Raw genomic sequence first — 21101 nt, forward strand, 5'->3', positions numbered from 1 at the left:
ATGCCCTTGAGACTCTCGATCATATCGAAAGCCCCAACATCTTTGAAATGTTGTTGCAAATCGGGCTCCATACAAGCCAGCATGAGGCAGTTGATCTTGTTTGATTCATCAACGAGTTTCTGGTAGGCATTCTTGGTTGTGGCATTAGCATCATCGGCAGGTTCCTATGGAAGTGGATCCTCTAGAACATGTTCCTTTTTATCATTCTTGAGAACAATTCTCAAATTTCTATACCAGGTGGTAAAGTTTGTTCCATTCAGTTTATCCTTTTCCAGAATTGATTTCAATGCAAAGTTGGGTTGAGCAGGTGGTGCCATTGATCTACAACAGAAAATATGCAATCACTAAGCAATGTGTTTGTGTAGAGTAATTATAACCTTAAATATAAATACCCCCGCTGAATTCAGCATCCCTCCGCAAACTCTCAGTGGTTCAGAATCCGACTAGCACATGCGATTAGTGAGCTTTAGCATCACTACTAGACAACATGCCCATTCGCTAAGCAACTCCTTGCTAATCGCATCTCTATACGACTCCTGTCGGTAGGGAAGGTATCTCATACCCCAGCCCCAACCTTCTTTGCCACAAGGCCCAAAACCGTTTTGATAGCCTTGTCAAGTTAACCTGATGCAGTGCATGTCCGTGTCCGACACGAACTCTTCAGTTCAAGGACACCTAGTAGCACCCCAATTTTATGAGCCCACCACTAGACGTACTTGACGTGCAAAGGTGCAACATTGGGAATGGCAAATTACTTGATATAAACGAGGGATTTCTACTATTTTAACACGCATAGAAAACAAAGAAGCATAACAATCACAAATGAAAACATATTGTGAAATAGTATGGCTCCTTCATGGACGTTCTTCCAGGTCGGCTCCGACTCTAATGACCATCTAGGAACTCCATCTTGTTTGTCACACCGGGACGCCAAACCACCAACACAATCTCTATATTCCAACTACTACAACTAGTAATGAATTTTTCATATATAGAGTCACAAGTCGACACGCAGGTCGTTATACATTATAATGACATCACTTTGGCTCCTGCCGGCTGACAAACATGATGCGCAGGCCATGTATAAATTACACACACTCATCACATACACATGAGCCATACTATTCCCATCAAACCTGCAAAACAAAGTAACACATAGAATCGTATTCTACCGGTTTGAGTGATCGTGTATGAAATACAAGGCGCTACACACACGGCGGCCCCATCTGAACTCGATCACGCCGAATTTCCTATCTGACCAATCTCATCGATCATCGCGAGTCCGATTCGGATTTACGTTTCAGTGTTAACCCTGATAGTGGATACCGACCGGTAGGGGTAGGTTGTGTCACAACCTCATCGACTCCGATCATCATAAAACATAGCCACATCTATCCCCATGTGCAGTTGATCTCATCAACCATGCACACAGCCAATCTTATCAACGACAACAGATCTCATATGTCACTTCCACATATCTAATATGCATACGATTTGAATCCAAATCCTATAGCAGAGGCTCTGATGCCACTGTTGGATTCTATGGTAGGGTGCGTCGACTGCAAATTTAAAATTTTCCTACATGCAGAACATCCAGGAACATGCTACAGGAATGGATCATAGATCGTTACCACTAGAAGCACGGTGCCGTGCAGCGGAAGAAGAGTTGGGGCAGCGCGTCCGCGTGGATCGTCTCCTCCTCGTCCGATCTCCCTCAAACAGCTGGTCATCGGTTCCCACGTACAGGTTCCCCAGAGCGGCGCAAGTGCACCGCCTCTAACGGTATCCGCGCGTGCAGGAGGAACACCATGCGACAGACTGCTAGGTCCGACCACGCAGTTGGCGACGAGTGGAAGTGGCTATTCGCAACACATGCAAACCCTAGTGACAGCGCCAAAGCGATCAACCGAATGAGTGTGCCGCACCTCCACTTTATATAGGCGTCCGTTGCGGGCTCAACACTTGGGCCTCGCTCGGACCCTAAAGCCCAAAATTTGTTCGGCCAAGATCCGAGTCCGAGTAGGATGATATCTGACTCGTGGAGTCCAATCCGGCCTCACAGGTTCCTTCCCTTAAGCGCGCGACCCCTTAGGTTCAAGTCGGCTTGGCCGCAGGTCGGATCACCTCCGACCTGCTCGGCTGGTAGCGGCCTCTAGCAAGGCGTGTTGGCCACTAAGAAGACAATGAAGCCGGTTGGTGAACCTGTATATCACACTTCCATTCCTTTTGTCACACGATATATGTTGTCGGGCTCAAGGCGAGTATGTCATCCTTGTGCTAGCCTGACCTCTTTCTCGTTCTAGTGATTCCGACCATAAACCAGATTATCTCATAATCCTTGTCGCATGGCCATGCTTATCCTGGTTGGATTACACGAGGGGCCTAGAGTATATCTCTCCTTATCAGAGGACAAATCCCATCTTACTCGACCATGTCTCACGGCATGGGTCTGGACAAGCCTGAAACCTACCTTTGTAACTACCCAGTCAGGGAGTAGCGTTTGGTCGGTCCAAAGCAGGTCTGTCACCATCCCGAGTACATGCGACAGCTCAGGTCTTAGGACATAGAACATATGTTGTACTAGAGATTCACAGATGACATATCGTTGCGTCTCATAGTTGGGTCTATCCGACTCGGACCTTATCTCGACTCGTATTCGACTACGTCGAATCCGACCAGATCCTTCTGAGTCCATATTATCCGGTTAGCATCCAATGCTCCATGGCTAGTGAGACCAAGCCATTGACCGTGTCATATGCTAGTCTAGTCGGTTGTGCGTCCACACAACCCTTTCGACTAGGGACATTTTAGGACAGTCATCATATAATGCATAGTCCCACAAACAAGTCACATACTTGCTGATACACATCATTGATAATGTCCAAGGACTATCTTTATTCATAAACACAAAGGAAATATCATCATACATGATTGCCTCTAGGGCATATCTCCAACAGTTTGACAATGTGGTGCATGGAGGCCAGGCCCACCCAGCCGATGCCAGCGACGACAACCTTCTTTCGCTGCACCCCGCTGCTCCTGGGAGATGCTTCTGCTGGATGGAGCTTCCTCGGTGGCATAGAGAGGACAGAGGCCACCGGCTTCGGCACGAAGAGGGCCGTACACTAGCATATTCTTTGCGCCGATAGGAAGCTTTAGGGATCGTGCGAATGCGGGTGCTGCTCCAATGACACGTGGTGGGTAGTCGGCCCACGTCGTTTGCTGGCTGTTGGGTTGGATCCAGGTGGGATCTGGTTCCCATGGCTGGTTGTCCTCTTCGCGTGGGCCGGCATCGATGTTGGCTTGCCTGGCCGTTGTGGCGCTATGGCACGGCGGTTTTGCCCTCGTGTTGTCCATCTTAGGGGTACGCTGGTCGGTGGCCTGATGGCGACGGTGGTGTGGTTCTCCTGGAAGTGGGGGTGGCAACCTTGAATGGCGAGGTTGTGCGATGGGCTCAGCGGCAAGCAGCGTTGTAGACGTGGTAATGTCTTTTTTTTTGCTACGTGGGTATCAAGTTGAGGGAGGGCGAGAGATTCTGGTGTCATCATGGCTTCAATGGTGACGACTCTCTGGTCTGGATCTAAAGGCCTTGCGCTGGCGGCAGCGGCCCCTCTCTCGTGGGTTGGGCCAAAAATTTATTATGCGAATGACACTTGTGAAGGCACGAGCAAAAGCATTGCGCCACCGGCGCTGCCGCCTGCGGGCGTCGCTTCTCTATTAGGGGCTTTGTTGTATGTCCTAGTAGCCTGTTGATTTGAAGACTTTGTTAGAATTGCTTTAAACGATAAGATTCATATTTAAATCCTATAGTCACATTTGACATAAAAATCTTTTCCGTGGCCTAGCGATGACTCAGAGAAGGAGGCAAAATTCGCATAAAGTTCACTTGATAGGTCAACCATGGTCACACGCTGAACAATCTCCAAAATGTCAACCACCATCGCTTTGTTACTTGTTCACCTCCACCTACTCCTGTGCGGCCATGGCGCCGCCGCCGTCGCAGCAACGGCGACGCCGCCGCCTCTCCCGGTTCTGCCCGTCCCTTCCTACGCGCAGCTCCAGTGGCAGCTCTCCGAGATGGCTCTCTTCATCCACTTCGGGCCCAACACCTTCACGGACTCCGAGTGGGGCTCCGGCCACGCCGACCCCGCCGTGTTCGCGCCCTCCGAGCTCGACGCCGGCCAGTGGGCGCGCGTCGCGGCAGAGGGAGGATTCGGCCGCGTGGTGCTCACGGCCAAGCACCACGACGGGTTCTGCCTCTGGCCGTCGGCGCTGACGGACTACTCGGTGGCCGCCTCGCCGTGGCGGGGTGGGGCGGGGGACGTCGTCGGCGAGCTCTCGGCCGCCGCGCGCGCGGAGGGGATCGGGCTGGGGCTGTACCTGTCGCCGTGGGACCGGCACGAGCCGGTGTACGGCGACACCGTCGCATACAATGAGCACTACATGGGCCAAATGACGGAATTGCTCACCAGGTGTGTCAATCTGTGTGATGCGAATTACTACAATGTTATTGCTGCTCCATCTTTTATTTGCAATTTAGGAGAACTACTGAATTTAGAATCAATGTAAAAATTGCGTGCTAGGACCAAATAATGTGGCCCTTAAAATATGCTATTAGCATGCTATATCTCGCTATAGCCTGCTATTAGCGAGACATTATACACATATTTATTTAGTGAGGTATTCCTCAAAATGCTATAGCGTGCTATTAGCGACGCTATAGGGTGCTTTTTTTCACTGTTTAGAATGCAGGTCGCTGAAGATGTGATTTTGGAGTGAAAACTGAAAAAAGAAAAAGGCTTCCTTCTTGACCTTTGCAGAAAACTGTAGTATCTGTTCTTACAGCCTTACAGGATTACGCTCTTGGATCAGGAGTACTCAGTGCTTATTGTTCTGCTCGATTGAAAACATGAAGTTTGGCCCTTGTAGTGTTTCCTTGGTGAAAATTACTGCAATTTATCTCTATGATGATATTAACATTTTGTACATATGCTTCTAGTACGTTGCTTCATGCATTACTTTGAACTCGGTTGATTACACATAATCAACAGTGTTACATTTGGTACCTGGATTGTGGAGCGTGTGGATTCTACCCATATGTTTTGTGGTGGACTTGGTGCTTAAGCTGTTTCTAAGCAGTCTATAGTCTTCCTTCTGTGTGTTCAGGTATGGAGATGTGGAGGAAGTTTGGCTTGATGGTGCAAAGGGTGACGACACATACATGGATTACATGTTTGATGCCTGGTTTGCGCTTATCCATCAGCTCCAGCAAAGGGTGGTTATCTTCTCAGATGCTGGACCAGATACTAGATGGGTAGGCGACGAGGCGGGGATTGCGGGCCGTACCTGCTGGTCTCCTTTCAACAAGACCGTCGTGACAATTGGGCACATCATTCCTGAGTAAGTGATTTAGTCCTGCTAACTGGAAAAGGTGTGATAACTATTGTTAATTAGTGTAAAGCCCATGCTTTAATGCGGGTATTATTATATATTTTAGGTAGTCTATTTTAAAACATTTACATATAAAATTTGTAGTCTGTTAAGGATAGAGTTGCAAAGTATAAATATCATATTGCTAAAAAAGTATAAGCATTTACATATAAAATTCGTAGTCTGTTTTGAAATGCATAAATAAATTGAAATGTTACGTTTTAGTATATAGTTTTCTAGCACAATTAAGGTTCGATGGTCGCATTTTTTGGGAAGTTATAAATTGAATTTTGTAATGTGTTAATCAATAAATTATTGTTCTTCTTTTTATTCTTTTACAGTATGTATTTTCATGTAAAGAAGTATTTTCACCAAGAGACATGTCTTTCCACGACGAGACATCTTTTACTACCAAGATCTAATGAACTGTTCTTTTTAGGGTGACATGGCTTAACGTGGATTCTACATTAGGAGTTAGTTTTAGAATAAAGAAGGATTATCTGCAATTATATTGTATTTGGTTGTATATAAAAATTTAGAGTGTTTTGTCAAAAATCATACCCTGCATTAGATCTTATCTCCCAGCTTACAATCACAGAGGTTATGTCACGTACTTCTGTTGAGATCCTAGCATGGATTAGACCTTTAGCCATAGGTTGACTTGGAATTTCAATCGCTTTTCTCGTGTGCATTCCGGTTTCTTGACAAACTGCCGAAATGCCTTACTTGTAGAGAAATTAAGGTATGTATAATCTTCCCATTTAGCAGGAGACAAATATAATTTAACCTAGCCGTGCTTCCATTTTTTCTCTGTTTCGCATGAGGAAAAACTTAGTACTGTAGTGCAATTATTGATTTGGAAGACAGCTGAAGCTGCAAAGCTTTACTAGAAGATGCATGAGAATGGACCGTTAAACTTTCATTCCCAGTACAGTACTACATTTGTAACGATACGGCGATACTTCCAACTTCTGTAATGATAGCATATCTTGAGGAACTATTGTCCTTCCAAAGTACTCCCTCCGTCCGGAAATACTTGTCGGAGAAATGCATAAAAATGAATGTATTTAGAACTAAAATACATCTAGATACATCCATTCCTCCGATGAGTATTTCCGGACGGAGGGAGTACTACCTAACTATAACCTCTAAACAGACAGCTAATGATAATACTTGATCTAAATAAATACTGCAGCTATCTTCACTTTGAAGGTAAGCTTCATTCATGGCATCAGGTGGTTGAAAGTACTTAATTAGGGTGCTATTATTTAGCAGAATTTGGTAATGGATGTGTGGACCAAAAAATACCCACTCAGTACTTCCTTTAGTAGAAAACACAATCAAGACAACATGTTTTGGGATGTGATTTACGTACTGGGTTGCCTCAGAATGAAATGAGCTATAAGAATGGCTACAAACTATGATATTTCATTCATGTTATGGTGCTGCTAGAAGGAGGGCGCGAGAGAGCCGGACGGGGGGCTTTTTGCCCACGGCCGGGCAAGAGGGAAGGGATTTCCTTCTTAATTCTTGCTTGATTAGATTGATACATCTCCTCTCTTTATATAGAGAGGTTTACTTGACTCTCAAGCAAGGCTTACTTGGCCCCTAAGCAAACGACCCTTATCTCTATTAACCCTAAGACTAATGGGGCCATTAGGCCCATTAGGCACTCTAACACTACACCCCACTTGGACATGCAGCTTGTCCTCGAGCTGCAGCCTAACCAACTTATAACCATGACTCGACGGAACACAAACCTAACACCTAAAAACAAGCCTTTTACATCTCGGCTTGTTTTATTATTCTCAACCTGAAATAGACTAGGACGCTTTATTTTGGGCGTGCACGTGTACAACCACCTGGATCCCATGGACACCACCTGGACAAAAGGAGTGTATGTGTATGGCTGTTGGTCTGCACCGCACAGGGAAGAGTGGAGGGCTTGCGATGGAGAATGACGAGGAGGGGTGCGCCCCCCCAACCGCCGACGTTGCAGATTTTGAGGTCGCTGCCCGCGGGGAAAACAGCATGCCGGCCGTTCGTGGGGGAAACCACATGCCCAAGATCCCCGATGCAGCGGACGAGATCGAGGTCCTTTGCGCAGCGAAGGGCAACTTGGAGGAGCGGCAGCTGCAGACCACGCATCTCCCGCACACGCCGACGCGCTAGGAGGCCGCGCGCAGCAGCCTGCAGCCTCACCGCCGCCGACACGTGGCGGGTAGCGATCCAAGACGGAAGCGGTGGCGGCGACGGCAGGGACTTGATCTGCTGGATGTGGACGCCCTGGGATGGCGGCGACGCTGATGGGAACGAGGTCGTCGCACTCCCGTCGTAGGGCATCCCATACTGGGCAGCGGAGCTGACCGGCGGTGGCGGCTGCAGCTGCAGCGGCTGCTGCGCTGGCGCGCCGGGCGCGGCGGAGGCCACCAGTAGCGGCGGCTGCCACTGCAGCCAGGGCTGGGCGGTGGTGGCGATGGATGGCAGCTGCAGCGGCCCGGCGAGCGCGGCGAAGGCCGCCTGGTGCGGCGGCTGCCACGGCAGCCACGGCGGCGCGGGGGCGGCGATGGGCGGCGCAACCGAGTGCGGCCCGTAGGACCCGGCCAAGAATAGGTGGATCTCCTGGACCGCCTGGGTTAGGTCCCGCAGCGCCCCGGACACCTCCTCCCAGGTGAGGACGGTGGGGGTGGGCGCGACAGAGGATCCCGGCGCGGGCAGGAGCGGGGTGACGGTCGTGGTGGTCGTCGGAGGCGACAAGGTGACCGGCAGCGGAAGAGACGGGCTTGGCGACGGTGAAGACATGATCGAACCGAAGCTAGCTGATACCAAATTGTTATGGCGCTGCTAGAAGGAGGGCGCGAGAGGGCCGGCCGGGGGCCTTTTTGCCCACGGCCGGGCAAGAGGGAAGGGATTTCCTTCTTAATTCTTGCTTGATTAGATTGATACGTCTCCTCTCTTTATATAGAGAGGTTTACTTGACTCTCAAGCAAGGCTTACTTGGCCCAAACGACCCTTATCTCTATTAACCCTAAGACTAATGGGCCCATTAGGCCCATTACGTACTCTAACACAAAGTTAAAATCCCTTGTTAAACCAAAAATTGGACTAGTGCACTTGATTCCTTTACTTATGTGTAGCAACGACAGCCACGAAAATGATTGGCATGAAATAACCTGTAGTTGGTTCATATACTTTTAGACTATGCCTCTATGGCGTATCGGCATTGACATCACAACTCATAATTGTACAACCTGCAGTGTTCTGATTTTGAGAGAGGTTTACTGAAAGAGGAGTTCGCTTGTCATTGACAAGCATATTGCTTTTAAGAAACCATTAGTCTACTGACTGGCATGCCAACTTTATTGCCAGATACTCACAAAGTGGGGATCAATTTGGTGAAGAATGGGTTCCTGCAGAATGTGATGTTTCCATCAGGCCAGGGTGGTTCTGGCATGCCTCAGAGAAACCAAAAAGTGCTGTAACCCTGCTTGACATATACTACAAATCAGTTGGTAGAAATTGTCTCCTCATATTGAATGTTCCTCCCAATTCATCCGGGCTTATTTCCGATGAAGATATGCAAGTCCTTCAGGAATTCACCGAGATCCGACGGACAATTTTCTCTCACAACTTTGCTGCCAACGGAACTGTCACAGCAAGCAGTGTACGTGGTGGGTTGAACAACTTGCAGTTTGCACCCTCCAGTGTGCTCCGAGATAGCATATACTCCTACTGGGCACCACAGGAAGGGCAGACAAGCTGGGAAATGCTCTTCGACCTCGGGCGATCCACTTCCTTCAACTTGCTCCAGCTCCAGGAGCCTATCCAGATGGGTCAGCGTGTGATCGAGTTTCATGTGGATGTCCTACTGGGTGGACTGTGGCAAACAATTCTTGAAGGCACGACAATTGGGTACAAGAGGCTGCTTCGGTTCCCTGCCGTTGAAGCCCGGTACCTGAAGCTATATGTCGACAGTGCACGTGCAGACCCACTGATTGCATTCGTTGGTGTTTTCATGGATCCCTTCTCAGATGTATATGGTTTAGATCATGAGAGGCCGTCCCATACTAATAGCAGTGAAGTCATAATGTTAAGGAGAGGCCATGCTGCCGGCAACAGGAGTACAGCTACGATGTAAGCCGGAGCGCAGTTTGTGAAGTGCCACTTCAGATTTCCCAGTGCCATGTTTCATCATCATGTGGCCTTGTTTTGGGATCAACATGGTGTCCGTGTATATCTTACGATTCGATTGAAGACGAAGCGCATGGTGTTCGACGGTAAAGCGGTATGTGTGCACATATTTTCCGTCAGTATGGATTGTTCCTTGAAGCATTCTGAAGTAACAAATTTAGTTTCTGCAACCAAGCATGGTTGATCATCCTTTGTACTCGGACCATGAGTATATGCTATGAGTTCCAAGGAACCTTGTACAAGGAGTTCCTTGGAGTACTTTCTCAGGCCAGTTCTTGTTCTGAAAAATTCGCTGAAGAATGGTGTGATCAGAAACCTTGTACACTAGTTCCTGAATAATGTGATTTTTATTTTGAACACGCTGAATAATGTGATGAGAAACTCTGCTTTGGGTGAAGTAATTATCAATTTCCTTTTTTTTGCGGGTAAGTAATTATCAATTTCCGTATGACTGCGTCTCTGAAGATGATAATTCACAAACCGCCTTCGTAGCAGTACCAAAGGTACAGGTCTGTTTTACGTATCCTACACCGAAAGCGTAAATTGGCTGCTTTGCCGTCTTCCACCTCACAGATGCACACAGCCGCCCATGGCTCGGCCTCGCACGGCCCCCGTGTAAACCCCAGATTTATCGAGCAGGCGGAGCCGCTCTCGCCGCCGCCGGCGACAATGTCCGACCAGCAGCCGCCCAGCACCCTCCTCCCCCTCGCCTCCCTTCCCCCAAACCCTAACCCTAACCCTACCCCGCCTCCCGTACCGGCCCCAACCCTTGCCCTCCACATCCCCGCCATCCCGAGCCCCAGCAAGCGCAAGCGCACCGGGTTCCGCCGCAAAGTCCCCTCCGCCGCCTCCCCTGCTCCTCACCCGCCGGTTCCCCCCTCCGCGGCGGACGACATCATAGTGATCAACCGGGAGCCGACAGCGGAGGCCGTCACCGCGCTCACCGCCGGGTTTCCGGCGGATTCCCTCACCGACGAGGAGATCGAGGCGGGGGTGGTCTCGGACGTGGGCGGCATCGAGCAGGTCAACTACATCCTCATCCGCAACCACCTCCTCACCAGGTGGCGGGAGACCTTCAACTCATGGCTGGCCAAGGAGCCCTTCGCCTCGCTCATCCCGCCCCACTGCGAGCACCTCCTCACCTCCGCCTACAACTTCCTCGTCTCCCACGGCCACGTCAACTTCGGCGTCGCCCCCGCCATCAAGGAGCGCCTCCCCAAGGAGCCCACCAGGCCCAACACTGTCATCGTTGTCGGCGCTGGCCTTGCTGGGCTCGCCGCGGCGCGGCACTTGCTGGCGTCCGGCTTTAAAGTGATTGTATTGGAGGGACGCAAGCGGTGCGGTGGCCGCGTGTACACGAAGAAGATGGAAGGTGGTGGGCACTCAGCTGCCGCTGACCTTGGTGGCAGCGTGCTTACCGGCACATTTGGGAACCCACTCGGTGTTGTGGCTAAGCAGCTCGGCTTGCCGATGCATAAGATCAGAGACAAGTGCCCACTGTATCGGCCGGATGGGTCGCCAGTTGATCCAGAGGTGGATAAGGAAGTGGAGGGAACATATAACAAGTTTCTTGATAATGCCAGCCACCTGCGGGCAGCCATGGGGGATGTGGCGATGGATATCTCTCTTGGGGCGGCGCTCGAGACATTACGGCAGTCTGATGGGGGTATCTCCTCAGAGGAGGAGATAAACTTGTTCAATTGGCATATAGCAAATCTGGAGTACGCCAATGCAGGATTATCTTCAAGGCTTAGCCTTGCATTCTGGGACCAGGATGATCCGTATGACATGGGTGGGGATCACTGCTTCTTGCCTGGTGGCAACGGGAGGCTTGTGCAGGCCCTGGCAGAGAATGTGCCCATTGTTTACGAGAGGACAGTGCACACTATACGGTATGGAGGGGATGGTGTGCAGGTGGTTGTCAATGGTGGTCAGGTGTATGAAGGGGACATGGCGCTGTGCACTGTGCCACTTGGGGTTCTGAAAAATGGGGGTATCAAGTTTGTACCTGAGCTGCCACAAAGGAAGCTTGATAGTATCAAGAAACTAGGCTTTGGGTTGTTAAACAAGGTCGCGATGTTGTTTCCTCATGTTTTTTGGAGCGCCGACCTTGATACCTTTGGACATCTGACTGAAAATCCAAGTCGCCGAGGGGAGTTCTTTCTGTTCTATAGCTATGCAACAGTGGCTGGTGGTCCATTGTTGATGGCTTTGGTTGCTGGTGAGGCTGCCCACAACTTTGAAACCACGCCTCCAACTGATGCTGTCAGCTCAGTTCTTCAGATACTGAGGGGTAAGACTCTAATTTGATAATTTCTATCATCAAAGTTCACATTTTTGCTATATAACAGAGTATATAAGGTATTCAATACCTATCACAACTGATGATTACTAGAACATATTCTTAGTTCTGTGCAGCTCGGTAATTGCACTGAAATATATAGTGTTTATTCATGTTGTACCTATGAATTTAACTCCTCAAAAATGGTTTCTGTCTGAAAGATGAACCTTGTGTATTGCAGGCATCTATGAACCACAAGGGGTTGAAGTACCAGATCCTCTACAGAGTGTTTGTACAAGATGGGGCACAGACTCTTTCAGTTTAGGTTCATATTCGCACGTTGCTGTTGGAGCATCTGGAGATGACTATGACATATTAGCTGAAAGTGTTGGAGACGGGCGCTTGTTTTTTGCTGGAGAAGCCACCACAAGGCGTTACCCTGCAACAATGCATGGAGCTTTTATTACTGGCGTACGAGAAGCTGCTAACATCAATATCCATGCCACCGCCCGAGCAACAAAGACCAAAGTAGTAAAAAGCCCATCTACAAATGCTCAAGCTTGTGCTACCTTACTAGTAGATTTGTTTAGGCAACCGGACTTGGAATTTGGGAGTTTCTCTGTTATTTTTGGCAGAAAAGCCTCGGATCCGAAATCTCCAGCCATTCTGAAGGTGGAACTAGGTGGCCCTCAGAAGAAAAGTGCGACCGAAGGAGGGAAAAAAGAGCAGCACCACTCAAACAAATCGTTGTTTCAGCAGCTACAGTCACATTTCAACCAGCAGCAGCAGCTCTATGTGTATACATTACTATCGCGGCAGCAGGCTATGGAGCTAAGAGAGGTTAGAGGGGGTGATGAGATGAGGCTGCATTACCTCTGTCAAACCCTGGGCGTGAAATTAGTTGGCAGGAAAGGTCTTGGTCCAGGGGCTGATGCTGTGATCGCTTCCATTAAGGCGGACCGGAACAGCAGTAGAACTAAATCTGGCCCCTCGAAGCTGAGAGTGCGGGTTTCTAAACCCCAACCTTCTGCTAAATCGTGATCCCCGACTACTGATTCTTTTAGAAGCCTGGCTGTATATAAATTGATAGAGCTGTTGTCGTTGTTGTTCAATCATACTTCTGCTTGGAGATTCATTTGGATGGAGCCTCTCCTCAGATGTGCTCACAATCTCATGCCTCATGTTTGGTGATAGTTTAATGACAACACTATCTAGATTTCGGGTAGGGCATCCAAATTTGCCTAACATCCAATTTATTTGTACCATCACGGCTTACCCTTGAAGCTTGTGTTTGAGATGTTCATTCAAATGTTCAAATAGGAGAAGTTGGTTAGCTGGTGTGCATGAACTTTAGATTATTTAAAAGGAAACATGTCTGCTGTTTTTTAGTTGTAATTTTTTCTTCTTTTATACGTACAAGTTTATTTCGCATTTTGGCAGTAGATATACTCTGAAGGAATGGCCATGAATCGTGTAACGGCCTGTAATTGCCACAATGTGAGCTATTCAGTATCCAGACAAAGCTTCAAAGATCAGCCAGCCTTTTCTTTGCGTTGTTGTTCATTGGTTTATCATTTGGCAGCAATTGTGCGCCTAACGACAACAATGTCCAATCGTGCAATCACTAGTCACCGCTGACTGAGTGTGTGCTCAGTGCCCCAGTCTTTGAATGGAAAATGTTCCTCTTCAATAGCATCCAGATTTGCAGGCAGCGCATTTTTAGAGACACCAGAACCCACTTCCACTAGCAGCACTAGCTGCTGATGCATTACAGTCATGGTTCAATTACAGTGTAAAATGCTTTGCGAGTAAATCATGAAAAATAATGGCTTCTGCCTGGGAGAGAAACTAGCAACACGCTGATCAGTTTAACATTGCCCTTCCTTTCCACATCAAACAAGACTTTTCAGAAAAAGGATAAATCCGAGGTACAGTTCATATAACTAAGTACATGAAAACAGCATCACTGCAAGCCAAAGCCTAGAAATCATGAATGCAACCACAATCGATCCCGTAGCCTCTCTTCCCCTGCACCAAACATCTCATCCACCCTTTCTCCATCCCGGTAAAAATGGAAGGTCGGAGTGTATCGTATGTTCTGAGTTGTTTCGGGGCACTCATCAACATGGGCATAGATGAAACTAAGATTCTTGAATTCATTGCTGAATTTGCAGAAGGGTGGAAGAATCTGATTGCAAACACCGCACCTGGGTAATCGACAGGGATGAGTTGAGTTAATCACATTATGAGGAATGTACTCTCACTAGTGGTGATAGGCAAACCGCTAAGCTATGCAACATACTAGTACGTAGTATTATACAGCATGTAATGAAACAAACTTTAGATACACAGCTAGTAGTAGATAACTTGGACCATGTACATTGCAAGGTGCTCATAATTAATAAACCAAATTTTCTTAAGCGTCAGTGATTATTTCTACAGAAGAGGTGCCTAAGTAAGCGTTTGTTCTATACAAATAAGCACCGGTGCTTAAGAAAAAACCACTCATTTTCACAAGCACCCCCGTAAGCACCTTGCATTGTACATATGCAGGTTTCACCACTTTAGACATAAAACTTGCATTGGAAAAACTTAGCTCATATCAATCTCAATAATTAGCTCTGTGTGTTGCATACTCTCCACATACATCCTAAAATGGCTGCAGAATTACATAACATAGACATAGTACTGCAACAACTGATTATTACTCAATTGGGCAGAATAGGATGCAAGTCATCAAGCAGTCAAGATATTGATGCACCATCTTTAGTATAGTTGCTAGTAGTTACAGTGTAAGGCTCTCAATGCAAGAAGAAACAAAAGGTACATAGCAAGAAGGTTACATACCATGAGGCGCCATAGTTGATCACAGCCTGCAATGGAAGAAAGCCAAAGAGTTCAATCAAAACAAACTTCCAGGCGACAAATTTCCACAGAATTGAAAGATCATAGATACTCTAGTAACAAATCTACTTTTTTTAGGCTCATGCCTGTTTACCTTTCATGCTCATTTTCTGGCTATCATGTGACAGAAAAAAAACATGGTTTTACTATCTCATTATTGTGTCTGCCAGTGCCAGTTAAACGGAGGTAGTCCAGCATGAATGTCAGTATTTTCACCATGTGTGCTATTAAATAAAAAACCGAAGGCACGTAGAGGTAACAACTACACTTACAGAAGCCTTGGAGGATTTGAGGGAATCAAGCATGTGTCTCAACTGCGGGTCGCTGCCAGCGCATCGCACGCTGCCATGGGAGCCACCTGGAAGGGGCAGTCCGGTGCCCTCCAAACCTGTCTTTCTGGCTTCCTCCTTCCCATTGCCTGCCTCGGCACTCATATCAACCACCAGGTTTCTTCTGCAGCTAGAATCCCTCAAAAGCCTGCAGTTGGAGCCAGGATTTAGGATCACAGTATACAAAACCCTTATAAATCCTGACACTGATTGGCCGTTCCTCCACTGGAACGAGGAAGAGGTCACGGATGCCACACCGCTTGCAACCGATCTCACCAGTCAGGGGCAGACCAACCAACTGGGTGAGCGAGCACTATATAGCTCATAGGCATAAAATTGGATTGTTGCTTCCAAAAATGGATTACTAACAAAAAATTATGTTCTCAGGTATGGAAAATTATGACAATCTCTTCAAGCATCAATTCTTTGCGCGGTCCCCACCCATCCCAAAACCTAGGGTTTAAAGGATTGCCCAAATGATGCAACAGAACATACAAGCAAGAAAAGAAGAAGGAAGAAACCTTATCTAGCAGCTGTGTCACTGCTCCACCAGGAGGGCGGCTTCGGAGGTGGAAGGGGTCTGGGAGGCGTCCTAGTGTCAGCGGCTTTTGGGCTCCATTATGTGGACTTCACCAATTTGTGAATTATGGACTTGGTGGCTCAGAGCTCTACGGAGAAAGCGGAGGCTGTGCTAGCGTCACGCGATACGGGGAGGCGATGGCTATCTCAAGGGGAAAGCGGTGCAAGAGGGAGCGCGACTGCGAGATCGACGGGAGGGGCTCCTCTCTCACACGGACTGAGGCTGCGTTTGGTTGAGCTACAAATTCTGAAAAAGCTGCTGTGAGCTGTGAGCTTTGAGGAAGCTGCTGTGAACTTCCAGCTGTGGAAAAGCTGGAAGCTGTTTGGTTGAAACAACTGTGAAATTGTAGATTTGGCTGTGAATTGTCTGTAATGCCCCTGGGCCATGAGTGAATATGTTTACATGCTAATTAAACCTTAAAGCAGTGATTTGTACATTGGTAGACAATAGAACAACCTTTTTGCAAAGGAAATTTGTGACAATGAAGATGATTCATAGCTAACAACAAAAACAACAAAAACAACAAAACCTTTAGTCCCAAACAAGTTGGGATAGGCGGTTCATAACTAACACATACGCAATTCAACAACTATACTATGATGTTGCATGTTACATATAAATAGATACTGATCCCACAATAATATTACAAAAGGCATGCACTACAGAAAATAGAAAACATATGGTTCACATGATGATGACCTCCATCAACATAGCTAACCTATGTTGCTATAGCGAGATAAGCATCAGGCATCATCTATCCTACTACAAATAGTGTTCATGGTATCTTCGTTCTCTTCCTCTTCAGCTTCCCATGGCGTCTCATTCTGTGCGTTTTTGTTTAATTTCTCTTCTTCCATGACACGGCCAAGACATTCACTGAAGCTGAAACCCAGGCAATTTTGGAAATGTTTTCGGCGAAAAATCTATCCAGTGGGATAAACCACTGATGCACCATACTGTCATTTATCAAGCAATTGTTTAGACTTATCTAAAAATCAACGAAATGTACGACTCCCTTCAGCTGAGATTGAGGATAATAATCAAAGGCTAGCTTAACAATTGATGAAACATGTCAATTACACTACAGTTTATAGTCAGGAAAGATATGACACGGTTTTACTTTTACTTGTTCATTCAGGAGAGGAAAATGGGGTCTTCCAAAGATTGGATGGCATAACGAGACAAGCATACAGAATAGCAAAGGCTTTGCTTGCCAAGTTGCCAGGCAGCAGGCAGCGACTCATGGCTTTGCTAAATCTACAAGCCGAAAGATAAGCAATCTCGGTAGAAATGCAACAAGCAAAGTGATATCAATAGAAAGAAGCTGCCCAGAACCGTTACTGATGAAGTCACCAGTGAACAATGAACACTGGTGATGAAATACAGCAAATGCAATTATTCCGAATAACACCAAGACGTTCAGTACAGAGTACTGCAAGGAATTCCAGATACTTCAGTTGCAGTAGTTGTCAAACAAAAATATCATTCCACTAATCTTCAAAGTATACTAATTGTGACATTAGCATGACAGGGGAGCAACCGAAGCATGATATTAGATGAAACAGACTAAATTTTTGGTTGGGACTTTCAGCTTAAATTCCAAGGAAATACTGAGCAACACCATGGAAGGAAAGAAACCATTCGTTGATTTTTGAGGTTCACAAACAACAACAGCACAATGGAGACCTGATAGCCTTGCTGATGGCAACAGGATGGTAACATCAGACACAGCACTATTAGGAACATAACATGGCCCACATAGCAGGGCCGCCGTGATGAGGGGAGGAACGGGCAAGAGAGAAGATGGAGGAGGAAGGAAAGAGGAGGGAGGAGGTCCAGTGCGCCGAAGCCGGCGCCGCTGCCCGGCCGGACCAGGGCCGCCGGGAACAGGGGAAGCAAGAGGAAGAGGGAGGAAGGAGGAGACTGTACCTGGGCGGAGGGTCACCGGCGCGGGCGGCGGGCTGCTGCTGCGGCGGCGGCGGCCAACCCTAGCCTGCGTTCCCTGCCTTCCTGGGAGGCTCGATTCCTGTCGGTCGTGCGCGAGTGCGAAGCAGCTCGTTCGTTTCTAATGAAAGGCGGCGAACGGGTATTCACTTGCTAGTAATTTTAGGCCCGAATCCGATTGGATTGCTGGATCATTCCTACACCTGTAAATTTTCACACTTGTATCTTACCGGTCTCCAACTAAATACCCCAACACTAAAGGAGGAGCTGTATTTTTAAATCGGATGGGCAGCGGGGTGTATCAGACACGGCGTCGGCCCGGGCTTCTGCCACATGGAAGGCTATTGTGACTGGCCGGAAGGCGTTGGAAGAAGGATTGATTCACAGGGTCGGCGACGGTACCACGATCTCAATTTGGACACACCCGTGGATACCAAATACCACATCCCTCAAACCTAGCGGTCGCATTGGAGATGCCCCGCTTACAACAGTTTCAGAACTGATTGATAGTTACACAGGAAGGTGGAATATGGATCTAATCCGCCAAAACTTTACTCCCCCTGATGCGGCGGCAATACTTAATATTCCTCTACGGGTGGCAGGCGGGGAGGACACCTTAGCATGGGCTTTGGAAAGGTCAGGACACTACACTGTCAAATCGGCGTATCGATCTCTCATGACTCGTAACGAGCTTAGTTCTCCAGAGGAAGGGACGGTAACGGAGGCATCACCGAACAACAAACAGTTGTGGACTGCACTTTGGAAGCTAAATGTGCTACCAAAGATTAGAGTATTCTGGTGGAGAGCTTTGCGCGGGATCCTACCAGACTCTGCGACTCTACATCATCGGCACATCAAAACGACGGGCCGTTGTGATATTTGTCAAGCTACAGATGAAGATCTGAAGCATGCATTGATGACTTGCACGCATGCAAGCATGTTGTGGGTGGCAGCTAGAGACCGTTTCGACTTACAACTACCGCGGCTGCACCAAGACACCTGGGCTCGCGACATCACACTAGATAAGATGCTCTCTGATGATGTGTGGTGCAAGATTATTACCATCATGCACTCCATTTGGACTTCGAGGAACAAGTGGACACATGAACAACAGGGGTTCGATCCTGCGATGGCCATGAAGTGGGTGTAGGAGACGTTGTCTATTCTTGACACACCAGGCCGACACGCTCGGACGGGAGGCCAGTGCTGGCGCCCCCCGAAGCGGGATGGATCACCATTAACACTGACGGGTCAGTGTTCGACGACCGGGCTAACGGAGGGGCGAGGGGAGTTGCACGCTCCCATCTGGCTTTCCAAGGCGCTTGGTGCAAGCCTATGCCGGGAGTCTCGGACCCTTTCATCGCCGAGTTACCGGCTTTCAGGGAGGGGGTAATTTTTGCTCAGCTCCGAGGTTACTCACATGTGATAATGGAGGTTGACTGTCTTCACTTGGTTGATCTCTGGAACTCGTGAGGCAACTCCAGATTGATTGCATCGCCTATCTTTAAAGAATTATTGGACATTGTACCACACTTTAATTCCTTTTCGGTTCGACATGTCGGTAGGAACTTGAATGTGCCGGCCCATCTCTATGCTCAGCGTGCCTGTACGCTTGATGGGACGGATAGTTGGCTACATGTTAGCCCAGAATTCTTACGTGCTAGCCTACGGGCAGACTGTAACCGACTTTTGTTATTCTGAATAAAGTCCTATATTCGATGCAAAAAAGATACGAGCCCATTCCAGGTGTATTTGTGGAAACCGGCGTAGATATTTCGTCGCTGAAATGACGTTCCAAGCGCGCGGTCAGCCGTCCACCGGTTTATTTTACGGGGGTTTATTATACGGGTGTATATCGGCTGGAAAACGAGAGTCCAAGCGCGGCCTTAGGGTGTGTTTGGTTTCAGTCACAAAGTGGAACGACATGGGTTGGACCCGTCCCTAGACCAAGTTCTAGCGTTCGGTATAGAACTGGAACGGAACCTGAACGAATATTCTGTGTATATGCGGAACCAAGCGATACCTTCAAAATGGGCGGACCACGCGGAACGGGCGTCTCTTTCCCCTGCCTCAACTCATACGCACTCTCCAAATCTACGCGCCGCCACTCCTCCGGCTCCTACCTCTCTCCCTTTCTAGCGCTGGCTGGCTGTCACCTCCCTGTCGTCTCTCCTCCCGCTGGTCTTTCTCCCACACAGCCGACCATCTTCATATCTCCCAGCGATAGAAGGAGGAGCGGAGCGGCCATCCTGCCGCGGACACATTCAGGGAAAGGAAAGAGGAGCGGCGGTCCCATCGCAGGCAGGTTAGAGCGGTAGAAGCTGCTTGCTGCGCGGCTGCAACAACTACGAAGTGTTAGGACATTTCCCTACTTTATGCTTTGGATGATGATGACAACTCCTTGTTGGTTTAATCTTGTGTTTAGTGCTTCAGGTTCTCTGTGTTTAGGCATGCATCGAGTGGTTATTCTCTCTAGAAGGAAAAGATCGAAGATGGTATTTGTCTGCATGTTTATCTCTTTGGTCGTAGTGAACCCGTACTATTAAGAGGGAATCCACATCGGAAGGAATTGGGTGAATCATTGCACATACACATTTTCCTCACCCACCCTTACCTTCCATTTCTTGTTTGAGAGAGAGCTACCCTCCTTTTTAACCGTTGTTGTGTATCCTCAGCGGTTGTACCGCTCGCTCGAGCGGTTGTACCGCTGGCCCTTGGCACCGACCCAACCACCACCCTAGGGGTGATACCCTGAGGTTGAACATCCCAGTTCTTGACCAAGCGGTTGTACCGTTGTCCCGGGCGGTGGTACCGCCACCATGTTTAAAACTGACTTTGGGTGTCACTGGCGGTTGTACCGCCCAAGTACCGCTCAACAACCGGTCAGGTTTCTATTTTGATGCGGTACTCGGGCGGTGGTGGCCCGGTTGTTTCGGTCGTGCTCTGCGCACTGGTACCATCGGTTGTCTTGGCGGTTCTACCTCTTGGGACTTAGCCACCCAGGTTACCAGGGCCAGGCGGTTGCACCAGCACTCTACCGCTCGATCACCGCTCACAGGGGTGACCCCCTTCGGGTTCAAAGTGGTGGCAGGGCGGTTGTTCCGGTTGTTCTTAACGACCGGTACTACCGCTTGTCTGCCCGGTTGTACTGCCAGTTAGGGTTCTACGGCATACCTGTGAGTCCCGGTTGTACCGAGACAAGGAGTGGTTGTACCGCTGCAGTGATGTTTTCTAGTGACGGTTGGATTTTAGGGTTTGCTATATAAGGGAGGTTCTTCCACCTACCATATTCACCTCTTGCCTATCTCTCCACCATTAATGCCCTTCAAGCTTTCTTGCCCGATCTCTTTCTCTAACCACTCAAACTTGTTGATTTGCTAGGGATTGAAGGAGGAGACCTAGATCTACACTTCCACCAAAGGATATTTGATTCCCCCATACT

The 21101-nt window shown here is 48.3% G+C and overlaps 2 protein-coding genes across 2 annotated transcripts; one reads left to right on the forward strand and one right to left on the reverse strand.

Annotated features, from left to right (window-relative positions):
• The first annotated feature begins 3915 nt into the window (after nucleotides 1–3915).
• Nucleotides 3916–13312, forward strand: LOC119365230 (lysine-specific histone demethylase 1 homolog 3-like). The gene is made up of 5 exons (XM_037630843.1): nucleotides 3916–4472; nucleotides 5167–5400; nucleotides 8800–9564; nucleotides 10683–11914; nucleotides 12144–13312. Exons 1-5 carry the CDS (start codon nucleotides 3928–3930, stop codon nucleotides 12941–12943), a joined length of 3576 nt encoding a protein of 1191 aa, XP_037486740.1. The 5' UTR covers nucleotides 3916–3927; the 3' UTR covers nucleotides 12944–13312.
• Nucleotides 13313–13641: 329 nt separating this feature from the next.
• Nucleotides 13642–17799, reverse strand: LOC119365231 (thioredoxin-like 3-3). Its single transcript, XM_037630844.1, has 4 exons — nucleotides 17645–17799; nucleotides 15079–15283; nucleotides 14750–14775; nucleotides 13642–14109 (listed from the first exon to the last, which is right to left on the reverse strand). Exons 2-4 carry the CDS (start codon nucleotides 15238–15240, stop codon nucleotides 13890–13892), a joined length of 408 nt encoding a protein of 135 aa, XP_037486741.1. The 5' UTR covers nucleotides 15241–15283; nucleotides 17645–17799; the 3' UTR covers nucleotides 13642–13889.
• Nucleotides 17800–21101: the final 3302 nt, after the last annotated feature.

This window comes from Triticum dicoccoides, chromosome 2B (genome assembly GCF_002162155.2).
Source record: "Triticum dicoccoides isolate Atlit2015 ecotype Zavitan chromosome 2B, WEW_v2.0, whole genome shotgun sequence".
In the NCBI taxonomy this organism is placed as follows: Eukaryota; Viridiplantae; Streptophyta; class Magnoliopsida; order Poales; family Poaceae; genus Triticum; species Triticum dicoccoides.